General features: G+C 32.6%; 1 protein-coding gene across 1 annotated transcript; it reads left to right on the forward strand.

Annotated features, from left to right (window-relative positions):
• The first annotated feature begins 2,438 nt into the window (after positions 1 to 2,438).
• On the forward strand, positions 2,439 to 5,414 carry LOC145049594 (receptor-like protein EIX2). Its single transcript, XM_078997980.1, has one exon. It carries the CDS (start codon positions 2,439 to 2,441, stop codon positions 5,412 to 5,414), a length of 2,976 nt encoding a protein of 991 aa, XP_078854106.1.
• Positions 5,415 to 13,035: the final 7,621 nt, after the last annotated feature.

Here is a 13,035-nt window from a genome sequence, read left to right on the forward strand (position 1 = left end):
TGGGGAGCTTGCTTTCGAATTCAAAAAATAAAATTGTTTGTCGGTAGAAGCTTTTAGTTTTTAATTTAAATAAAAAACTCAAAATCTAAAAATTACTTCAACGATTTAACAAAAAACTCTTGCTTATTATAAAAAAAAAATTAGTACTTTACCCTTAACAAAACTAATCTTGTATTTTTATACAAATGTCTTTTATGTAATTAAACATATTTCAAAAGTTTTCAACTATTTTTGTCAAACACTCATATACAATACAAATCACAGACTTTCAGCTTCTGGCCATAAGCTACTTGTGGCGGGAGTACGGGCATTCTTTGACCCGACCAACCCTACAACCTGTGGTGGGAGTATAGGCATGGGCTTGTGGGGGGTGAGCGTGGGTAGTGGGTCTTGTAAATGAGTAGGTGGATAGGTGAGACATATAAAAGATAATAGATAATATGGTTAATTTGATGAATTATTGTAAATAAAGAGGAGGTGAGAAGATATTTTGTATTTATAATATAACATAAAAAAATAGAATTTAAAATCTGTGCTTTTATCCAAAAAAAAAAAAATGACCAATTCCCTCACAGATAACTTAATGGAATCCAAAAAATTAAAAATTATTTAATTTTGACAACCAGACACAATTTTTACCGAAATTTACATTTCAAGTCCTCTAAATTCTTTCGAAATCTGTGAACCTCGCCAAAATGTTTAGGTTGTAAGGTCCCGTTTGATAGTTTCTGTCTGGGAAAGTTTTCTGACTGGGAAAGAAACTATGTTGTTTGATTGTACATCTGATTGACTATGCTGAATGATGAAAAAAAAGTAATAAAAATAAAAAACAAATTTAAAAAAATTAATAATCCAAGAAAGAAAGAAAGAGGCGGGGTTTGATGCATAATTGTCTTTCTGGCTCATTCAGTCAGAAAGATATGATTTTGGAGCTTTCTGGGAAAAGACATATCTTACCGGGAAAAACCCATTTTTTATGCAAATCAAATAGTCTTTCCGGTCTATTGAGCCAGAAAGATGTGTTTAGACCTGAAAAAATGCGTATCAAATGGGACCTAAATGTTGAAAGGAAGATGAGATTAATGTAGCCTCAATGAGACATCACCGGTGGGAGGGGTGAATTCTCACCGGCTTGAATAATTAATTTTCAAGTTACTTAATCCCTATTGTTTCATGCTACTTGACATGAATTCTTGTGCTATTCCAAACGAAGGTATAACATAGCATTGTTTAATTTCCTTTTCTATTCGATCTCCTCTTTTTATTTTAGTATTTTAGAGTCTTTTATATGGGAAAAGGGAATATACATTACAGCCCCACCTAAGCTTAGGTATTAAACCTCTTGAAACTACATTGTTTTACTATATAAAGATTACGGTTAATGGATTCACGATTAATACTTCAAGATGTAAATTCAAGATCGACACAAGGGTTTAGAGTTTAGGGCTTAGGGTTTAGGGTTTAGGTTTATGTTTAGGGTTTAGGGTTTAGGTTTATGTTTAGGGTTTAGGGTTAGGGTTTAGGGTTTAGTGTTTAGATTTAGGGTTTAGGGTTTAGCTTTAGGGTTTAGGGTTTAAATTCAGGGTTTAGGTTTAAGTTTAGGGTTTAGTAATGTTCACTTGGATGAAGTAATAAACGATAACTGAGGAAAGAAAACGGAGATGATAAAACGATAATGAAAGAAAGAAATGTTATGGAGAATGATATATTTACCAAGTGAAACCAAACCGGGTATATTTAGCATATTAAAATAACATATTTTAGAGGTTTAGTACCTAAGCTTAGGTGGGGCTGTAATGTATATTCTCTATCCCCCTTTTATATATGCTATATATATAGTATAATTATGAAGTGGATGGATTTATCCGAGGAAGGTGAAGGTCCTATCTTGTAACACATCTGCACATGATTCTAAGCATGGCATATTAAAACCTCACATGGTTGAGGTGTGTGTGAGGTCAAGCAAAACAGCCACCGAGTGTTTGACAAATTGTCTTCTAGGCTCTAGCTTTTCCAGATTTCTCAATCTCAGTGTAGAATGTTACACATATTGGCCAAACTGAAACCTCAAAAAGGGTTTCGTTTTTCCGTGCCACTTACAACTCATCTTTTAAAAGTACAGGTGATGACACATTGTTTCATTCTAATTGACGTGAATTCTGGTACTAGGTATATGTCCTAGGTATGCATGATTATTAGTTATATGTTTAAAAAAAAAAAAAAAAAAAAAGGTTTTGTGAAGAGGATGTCCCTTTTGACATTTTGGAATTGGAGAATCTCCATAGTCAACTCTATTTTGTCATTATCCCATGTTAATCTTATAATCTACAACACAATATTGCCCATAACTCTATAAATAATAGCATAATGATTGGAGCTTCAACACTATTAATCTCATACTCCTTTTAATTAATTTCTTGAAACCAAATTCATCACTCATGCATCTCCTCCTATATTTCCTTTTCCTTTTCATATGCAGCAACTTCAACTATGCTGAAACAAGGTGCGTGGAGCGTGACCGAAGGGCACTCTTGGAATTCAAAAAAGGGCTCACGGACGATTACGCCCTTCTCAAATCATGGAGAAATAACAACGCTTCACGAGATTGCTGTAAATGGAGAGGCGTAGGATGCAACAACAACACTGACCGAGTCATTAAACTTGATCTTCCTGCAGTCTGGTCAGATGAACTCGAACAATTACTTAGTCTCAGTGGTGAAATTGATTCTTCATTGCTTTCATTAAATTCTTTGACATATTTAGATTTGAGTGGAAACAGTTTCACTCGTATCCCAAACTTCCTTGGTTCCTTCAAGACACTACAACACCTCAAACTCGCTAACATCGAGTTAACTTCATCAAAATTTCCGCATCAATTAGGCAATCTTTCCAGCTTACAAACTCTAGATCTGTTAGCTACACCTGTGGTCATGAAGAACACAGATTGGCTCTCTCGTCTTTCCTCTCTCAAATACCTAAATCTAAGTTATATAGACTTGAGTGAATCTGTTGGGTTACTTAATAACGCCATCAGATTGCCCTCCCTTGTAGAGTTGCACCTTGCAAACTGCTTACTTCCAAATAACACTGACAAATCATTTGTTCGTTCCATGACAAACTTATCAGTTGTTGATATAAGTTATAACGATCTTCCAAACTCTATGATATACCCATGGTTATTCAATTTTAGTAGCACCCTTACTTACATCGATCTATCTAACAATAAGCTACTTGGTATCATTCCTGAAGCATTTGGTATGTTTAAAAACCTCCAAACCCTAGATTTAACCAACAATGGCCTCGAAGGTGGTATCCCGAGCTCATTTCAGAACATGACCAACATTCGGGAACTTGTCTTATCTGGGAACAATCTGAATCAAGATCTTCCTAGTTTTTTCGATAAACTCTCTGGTTTAGGGCCACAGAGGTCATTACAAGTTGTGGATTTATATGATAATCAACTTACTGGTTTTTTGCCTGATTTTACAACATTCACGTCTCTCAAGGAACTACTCCTTGGACGCAATCAGTTGAACGGGTCTTTCCCACGAAAATTTGAAAAAGTCTCGAATCTTTCCATCCTTGATTTGGCGGATAACCGTATCAATGGATTTCTCCCTAATCTTTCTGTTTTCGCTTCTTTGCGGGAATTGTATTTTGAGAGAAACCTATTAAATGGAACTCTAGCTGAAAAGTTAGAGCCTCTCTCTAAGCTCGAGTCTTTGGGTGCATCTTCGAATTTCTTTCAAGGAACGATATCTGAAACGCATGTAGCTAATCTTTCTCGTTTGACGTTCCTTGATCTGTCGTTTAATTCGTTGGATGTAGAATTCGGTTCCGATTGGTCTGCAACTTTTCAACTCGAAACCATCTCGTTGTCATCCTGCAAACTCGGGAGTTCTTTCCCGGGATGGCTAAGAACTCAAACAAACTTCTCCGTGCTTGATATATCTAACGCCGGAATTGATGATTCCGTCCCCAGTTGGTTCTGGGAGTCGTTGATTCCGGGCATTCGTTACTTAAATCTCTCCTCGAACCAGATCCATGGAATAATTCCGGATTTGGATTTTATATCTGGTAACCGACCTTTAATCGATATGAGCTCAAACAACTTCTCGGGTAACTTACCGTTGTTTCCTCTTGACACCGTTACTCTAAAGCTCAACGACAACATGTTCTCCGGGCCCATTTCTTCCTTGTGTAACCTAACTAGTTTAAGCCACCTTGATCTTTCAAATAACAAACTGTCGGGAGAGCTTCCAAACTGCTGGAACAACCTGAATAACCTGAATATTCTCAACCTTGAAAACAATGGATTTATCGGGAAAGTTCCCGACTCGATTGGGGCTCTCGAGTTTGTTAAAATGATGAGTTTACGAGGCAATAGCTTGATCGGGGAGCTGCCTACGTCCTTACAAAACTGCACTTCATTGCTACTTCTTGATCTTGGAGAAAATGAAATATCGGGTAATATACCTGAATGGTTAGGGGAAAGCTTTGCAATGTTGCTTGTTCTTAGCTTACCATCAAATCGGTTCAATGGAACCATTCCTACAAGCTTATGTAAGCTCAAGAACATTCAAATTTTAGACCTCTCAGTTAACGATATCACCTGGAAAATACCGAAATGCCTCAATAACATTTCGGGGATGATAATGAGGGAGAAAGGGATACTGCAAGCAAGTATTGAGTACAACGCAATCGGGTTGGATCAAAGCAGACTGATTATCACAGCTAGGGTTGTGTTTAAAGCATTACTGCAATGGAAAGGAAGGCAATCGGAGTACCAAAAGACATTGGGTCTTGTCGTTAGCCTTGATCTTTCTTCCAATAGACTAACGGGCGAAATCCCAAGTGAAATCACGAGTCTTTCGGCTCTCATTGCCTTGAATCTTTCAAGAAACAGCTTAATTGGATCAATACCCAAAGACATCGGTCGATTGAGACAGTTGGATTTTCTTGATCTATCGAGAAACGACCTTCTTGGTGGAATCCCTACAAGCCTTTCGGAATTGAGTAATCTTGGGGTGTTGGATTTGTCATTCAACAACTTGTCGGGAAGAATCCCGAAAGGGACGCAGTTACAGAGCTTTGACGTGTCATCATACGCTGGAAATCTTGCACTTTGTGGGGTTCCACTGAAAAACGTATGCCCTGGTGATGAGACAAACAGTGGAAACCCAGATGGAGTTACTGAACAAAAATCTGATGATGATGATAAGATAATAAATAAGGGGTTCATTTTTGGCATTGTGGCTGGTTTTGCGTTTGGGTTTTGGGGTTTTTATGGGTCGTTGGTTCTAAAAGAGTCATGGAGACATGCGTATTATGGATTCTTGAATGTTGTCAAAGATTGGGTTCTTTTAAGAGTGGAGTTCACTTTGGCTAGGCTCAGAAGGCGAACTTCATCTTAAATCTCCACATGACTACAAGTAATTGTTATGTGTTGTGACTTGTGTTGTTCATCTGTATTTATTTTTATCCTGCTATTTTAAATCTTTTGTTGATCAGTATTATTGTTCATTGAACTGCATCAACTGCCTACATACATTACAAGACACTGAATTGCTTTTTATCCAAACACTGAAGGTTTGGAGGTGTATGAGCCTGTGAGGTCAAAGGAGTTGTTTGAGATATTGTTACAGATATAAGAATAAATTTATTTTTATGTCTTATAATAATAAATTTATAGTGAATTATAATAAATAATACCCTTCATTAAATTGCTTTATTTTTATTTGGTCAATCTTTATTTCTCATACCGCACCTTCTGTCTTTATTCATATTATTATTAGATGAAATACAATTTGATAATGTTTGACCCAGTAGATAATGCTGCAAAGAAACGGACAATTATTAGTTACGGAAAATGACTTATAAGAGTAATGATGTTTTAAAAACGTTCAAAAAATATCATCAAAGTTTTGTACGTTTGAAAAAGACCATTTAACTAAAGCTTATGTATAAAAAACACCAAAGAAGTAACGATTTGTTCAAATATCACCCATTGGTAACCGGCAGGTGTAGGTTAAGGCCTTACATTTTTACCTGTTAAAAAAAAAAATTAAGGAAAAAATGTGACATGGATGTAAACGTGGATTAAGGGTCTCCAGGTGGAATAAGGGTTTTGTAAATTGGCTTTCACGAAGACGTCTGTAAGGTTCGATCGATCAAGTTTCCTCGCCATTTTGTGAAATCGATTCCTTGCTAAAGCCGACTGCTATGTTCTTCTCTGTTCTTGAAATCGATTTCTATCCTCTCCGTTTTCGTCCAGCAACCACCTAATCTCTCCCCAAGCTTTAGGAAATGGCAGCTGCTCAGTTGAAATTGACTTGTTTTCTTCCTTCGTTTGAAGGTCTGAGATAGAAACCACCTAATCGATTCTGGTGTCTTCTCCGTTTAGAAGTTCGACAATTAGGTCAACCTTTAGTCTGGTCGTCAAATTTGCTACTACCGTTGCTCCCAATTACACTTCATTGAAACCATTGGGTGACAGAGTGTTGGTAAAAATAAAGGTTGTAGAGCAGAAAAGTGCATGTGGTATATTACTCCCATCCACTGCATAAACGAAGCCTCAAGGTGGTGAGGTTGTTGCAGTTGGAGAAGGCAGGACAACTGACCACAAACATAACTCAACTTATTTGTAACTACACATGAAGTGAAAATAGAAGCTCCATTCATTTTTGTATGAAGGCTGTAATGGTTGATTCAAGATAATGGAAATGAAATATTAAAAAAACTATGTTCAAATATTCAATTTTGAAGTTATGTTTAATTTGAATTTAATTACTACAAGTTATTTAATAATGTTAGAATGAAATATACCTACCACTATATCATTATCTACATTAAATAAACAATAATTTTTATAATTTTATGCTTTATGGCCATTTTACCCCTGTATACAGTTATTTTTGTTTAAATTGATTGATTTTAACAGTTTAACAGTCAATTAAGGTGCATAAAGACGAATTTACTCTTGTGTTAGGCTAATCATACATACATATTTTTACGACCAAATTGCCCCTATATACAATATGTTATTATATGTAAATTGATAAGAAGTTACAGAATGCAATTTTTTTGTTCATATTTAAGTATCTGAATAAAATGGGACAGTGTATGCAGTTTTTATGTTCAAAATGAAAGCAAAGTTTTTTTTGGTTAAAGTTAATAAAAAACACATATTTTTTTATCATTAAAAGTTTGTGACTAAAATACCCCTATGACCAAGGTTAAAATTTTCCAACATTGTTGTTATACCCTTGACAAAAATGATAGTTCATATAAGGCAAAAATGACAGTTTTGTCCCTTAATAAACATGATGGTGTAACCCTTCATAGTTTTGTGCCTTGGACTTTAATTGTGAGTGAAATCAGTCATTCCATTCCAGTTGCACACCAAGGAAAAGGTCTTACCTTTCTTACATAAAGATTGGTTCCAAACTACAAGTTTCCAAAATAAATACTTATACCCATTCCATTTCAAAAATATTACTTTATTACATCATATTAAGATTAACACATAAGTAAATTTCCATGCCCGTGTTGACGGTTCATAGACAGTTTATGGATCATTTTGTCCATTTTGTTATTATTCAAAATACATTGCTATTTCTGGCCATGTCCCTCCATTATTATAGCTTGATGATAGTTTATGGACCATTTTACCCCTACTGTTACATGAACAATATAACTAAAGATTTATATTTTTGCATCCCTTTATACCATTATACTATCAAAGCTCTAAAGTCTAATCTACCCTCTAATATGGTCTCACTATCATCTTCTGGAGTGTTGCGATTTTTTTCCAAACACCAATTCAGAAATTAAACCTAAAAGAACATATTAACAGAAATTGAAGAAGAAGAGAATAGAAAGTAATGATGCAAATCGTTTAACTGTTCTAATGTTAAACCGGAAGTTCTCTGTCGAATACGAATTAAGGAGTTAAAATCGTCTTTTGCCAAGAGTCGCTAAATTCATTCAAAAGCAGAAAGACTAGAACGATTGGAATTACAATTGGAAACGCTTTGAGAATTGAGTTAAGTTGCGACCCAGGTAACTATGCACAAGACCCCAAGAAGAAGAAGATGCAGGAGAAGACAAGTAGGATAAGAAGAAATAAGTCGTTCCCTTTCTTTTCTTTGTAGCCCTAAATGCCATGTCATCCCCACTTCACCATGTCATTACTCTTAGACCAAGTCAGCAAATTTTTAATCCAAGTCATCAATTACCCATAAAAACCGGTTACATTAGGTGGAATTTAAACAAAATGTATATTTCATTGGTGTTTTTTATACAAATACTTTAGTTAGATGGTATTTTTTTAACAGGAAAAACTTCAATGGTCTTTTTTGAACGTTTTTGAAACTTTCTTACCCTTATAAGTCATTTTCCCTGTTAGTTATATATTTAAAAATTAAAATATTGTAAAATAAGTAGAGAATCTAGTAGATTGAAAAGGTACAATTCTTTTGAGAACAAAAGTGGTAAGAAATGGAGATAGATCATGTTGATATTTATTTTGGTTGAAAGATAAATATTAGAATTTTTGGAGAAAAATGATAGTTTATTCGAAATTGGTAAAAAAAATTTATTGATTGAAGACTCTCTTTCCTTTACAAGTCACTACCGAGTTGGGTGTTGAGCTCAACATGACGAACTTAAGACTTAAGAGCGGGTGTTTGTTTTATCTTTTAAAACATTTTTTTAGCTTTTAGGAAAAAATAAAAAGACAAAAGATATTTGGTAATCTTGTAAAAACTATTTTTTTATATAAGAAAAAATGAACTTTTTGGAAATGTTAGAGAAACATGATTTTTTATAACTTTTCCTAAAAGGACTTTTTGCCTTTTTAAAAGCTTAACCAAACATCCCTGAGTGGGTTTAGCCCAGGCCATATCCACCCTCCAATATGATGTTTCATACCACCTTTGACATTTTAGAACTATAGAATCTACTTGGTCAACTCTAGATTATCATTATGGTATCTTAATTTTATAATGACGAGAATATTGTCCAAAGTAACTAATAATGAAAACATGCCATTCCTGATTTAAAAAAAAAGTAACATTACTATAAGTGTGAATTACATTTTTGTTAGTTGATTTTTTGAATATGTTTGTTTTATTTTTCGGAAAAAGAATCAATTTAACATTTAGAACTATTTTTTCTATAAAAGTATATATCTTAAAAAAAAAGGGTTTAGGTCATTTTTGGCCACTTAACTTTTGGTTTTATGTTCATTTGGTCACTTAATTCTTTTTAAGTTTTTAAAGGTCATCAAACTTTTGGCTTTGTGCTCATTTGATCATTTAACTTTTGTTTTGGTCACATTTAGTCACCAAACTTTTAAAATTGTGCTCATTTAGTCACTAAACTTTTAAAAAAATTTAAAAGTTTAGTGACTAAATGAGCACAATTTTAAAAGTTAGGTGACTAAATGAGCACAAATCTAAAACTTAGGTGACTAAATGTGACCAAACCAAAAGTTAAGTGACTAAATGATCACAAAATCAAAAGTTTAATGACATTTTAAAATTTAAAAATAGTTAAGTGACCAAATGAGCACAAAATCAAAAGTTATTTGTATAAATATACATAAAAATTTATTTGTATAAATATATATACGTAATTTATTTGTATAAATATATAAAATCTCCTCTTCTAATAAATAAATCTTAAATTGCCATGTGTCAATTTTTTAATACCTTTAAATGCCACATGTCCTCTTCATATTCTCTTGCCTTTTGGTTTCCCGTATACTCCAATTTCATCGATATTATTATGCAAGATTATATCATAACTAGACGAATGCCCGCGCGTTGCGCAGAAACACCTATATAGTTGAAGTCTTTACAAATATATGATTTTTTAAATATAACAATAACATTGTTGTTAAATTTGATATAATAATTTGTATATACTAAATTGATATAATATATTGATTATTTTGAATTATATTATAATATATACATTTATTATAACTTCATAATCTCAATCGTTTGAATGACTTGTACCCGCGAGTTACACATGAATAAAATTAAATATAATATATGATTTGATGTTATTTATAGTTTTTTTATTGTTAATTATTTTTTTAAAATTTATTTGCTTAATGTTTTAATTTGTATCATTATAATTATTAAAAACATCAAACATTGTTTTTTTATTTTAAAGCTAACAATATAATCATTTATATAGAGTTGTTTTTAACTATTGTTATTGTAAGTTATTTTAAGCTATTTATTTGGAAACTTTTAACGATTATAAAAATATATTTAAGAAATATTTTATTTAAATTGAAATTACAATTTAGTTTTTGCTTTTATCACTACAATTTATCACTTTTAATTATTTACAAAATATTCTTTAGTTTTTTTTAAATGGAATTGAAATTTATATTTGAGTTGACATTGTAATGCGCAGAAACACCTATATAGTTGAAGTCTTTACGAATATATATTTTTTAAAATATAACACTAACGTTGTTGTTAAATTTGATATAGTAATTCGTATATTAATTTGATATAATATATTGATTATTTTGAATTATATGATAATATATAAATCTATTATAACGTCATGATTTCAATCGTTTGAATGATTTCTACTCGTGAGTTACACATCAATAAAATTAAATATTATATATGGTTTAATATTATTTATAGTTGTTATTGTTACCTAATTTTATAAAATTTATTTGCTTAATGTTTTAATTTCTATCATTATAATTATTTAAAACATCAAACATTATTTTTTGATTTTAAAGGTAACAATATAATCAAATATATAAAGTTATTTTTAACTATTTTTATTATAAGTTATTTTAAGTTACTTATTTGAAATTTTTTAACGATTATATAAATATATTTAGGAAATATTTTAGTTAAACTGATATTACAGTTTAGTTTTTGCATTTATCAATATAATTTATCACTTTTAACTATTTACAAAATATTATTTGGTTTTTATAGTGGAACTGAAATTTATATTTAAGTTGACATTGTAATGTTATATTTAAATTAACAATTTAAGTATTTTGTCCAAACTGTTCAAAAATTGTAGCTTTAAACTGATAATGGTTTACATACAACAACATTTTAAATCTAATAAATTAATTATAATATGTTAAATTTAAAAACATAACTTTATAAATAGAAGTGAATATATTATTTTAAAACTGAAATTTAGTCTATTTATGATTACACTTTAGGTTTGATATTTATTTAACCTTATTAACCAACTTACAATCATTATTAGAAAGACACTACAATTTATCACTTTTAACTATTTGTAAAATAATATTTGGGTTGTTTAAGTTAAATAAAATTTATATTTAAGTTGAGCCTATAATGTTATATTTTAATTAATAATATAAGTATTTTATACAAATTGTTTAAAAATTATACCTTTAAAATGATAATGGTTTACATCCAACAATATATTAAAACTAATAAATTAAGTATAATATGTTAAAAGTTAAAAAACATAATTTTATAAGTAGAATTCAAGATATTATTTTAATATTGAAATTTAGTTTATATATGAATACACTTTAGATTTGATATTTATTTAACCTAATTACCAAATTATAATTATTATTATAAAGAAATTGAAAAGTCATGGGAGTTTCAAATGAATGTGGTGAAAGGAAAAAGAATGGGGGTTTCAAATGCATGAGATTCAAGAAGAAATGCTAGCTTTATAAGTATGTATGATTTGAAATTGATTCTATCTATCACCATGATTGTAGCATAATTATACGACTTTTCATCTACGAATCAATTTTATATGCTCCCATTTTCTCTCAAACCCTAATCTACATTCAAATTTAAAACCATCTCCACCTTTCTCTTGCTCTATACTAATCGGAGCCAAAACCTAACCGACCTCTCTCTTTCTTCAACATGAACACGATGCTTAAAATCGAAAGCTCACTTCCTATGGGTATATTTGAGGTCAGACGATTTTACTTCTTTCGTCTATGATTTCAATTTTATTTATTTATTTATTTTAATGATTTTGGTTTCTTGAAGGTGTCCCAATAAACCACAGGTGAAAGCGCCTTGAAGAATTTTGGGAATTCTTTGTAACAACGTAAATCTTCAAAACAATTTTTCATTTTTACAAACATACATTTTCTCATAAAATCATGTCAAAATATATTGTATCAAATGTTATCATCACAAAACATCTCCCCAGAATCTCAAACATAAACTCCAATGCGTGTGTGTGTACGAATCATGTCGGCGCCTTCCCGCGCTCATCACTAGTACCTGAAACACATAACACAACAACTGTAAGCATAAATGCTTAGTGAGTCCCCCAAAATACCGCATACAACATATACGCCACTCGAGGCTATAATACGACCTTCCGGTCGATGTGTCTCAGCGGGACCCTCCAGTCCCGTAGCTCGTTGGACCCTCTGGTCCGGTCATAGCTCGTTGGGCCCTCCGGCCCGGTATGTATCGTTGGACCCTTCGGTCCGGTCTATAACATCATACAACATACATATAACACATAGCACATAATCTCATACATAGCACATAAGACCCTCTGGTCCACACAATATACCACTCTAGGTAACGTATAGTGAGAAGACTCACCTCGGTGTCTCGGTAAGTGTCTGACTCAGTAGAAATGTGATCTAGCCTCCGCCTAATCACATAAAGTAAATACTCTCATAAATACAACTGTACTCAACCCTAAAAGTCAATAAGGTCAACGGTCAAACTTTGACCCGACTCGTCGAGTGCACTAGGGCGACTCGGCGAGTCTACACATGTCCACTGACTCTCTTAGACCCTCTCTTGGCACGTCGAGTACTTCCCCTGACTCGACGAGTTCCACATGACATGAATCGTGGGGCCACCCCGACTCAACTCGCCGAGTCTCAAGAACAACTCGGCGAGTTCCATCTTGACCTCAGTCCCCCCTGACCCTCCCTGACTCACCGAGTTATTCCCCAACTCGGTAAGTCCATTCACTGAGTGATTTACGGGAAACCTTCATACTACTCGCCGAGTC

The sequence above is a fragment of the Lactuca serriola genome, chromosome 5 (assembly GCF_051521515.1).
Source record: "Lactuca serriola cultivar US96UC23 chromosome 5, Lser_US96UC23_V15, whole genome shotgun sequence".
NCBI classification, from domain to species: Eukaryota; Viridiplantae; Streptophyta; class Magnoliopsida; order Asterales; family Asteraceae; genus Lactuca; species Lactuca serriola.

Excerpts from the sequence above, each read along its gene's own strand:
- LOC145049594 (XM_078997980.1), top strand. The coding sequence starts at position 2,439 with ATGCATCTCCTCCTATATTTCCTTTTCCTTTTCATATGCAGCAACTTC.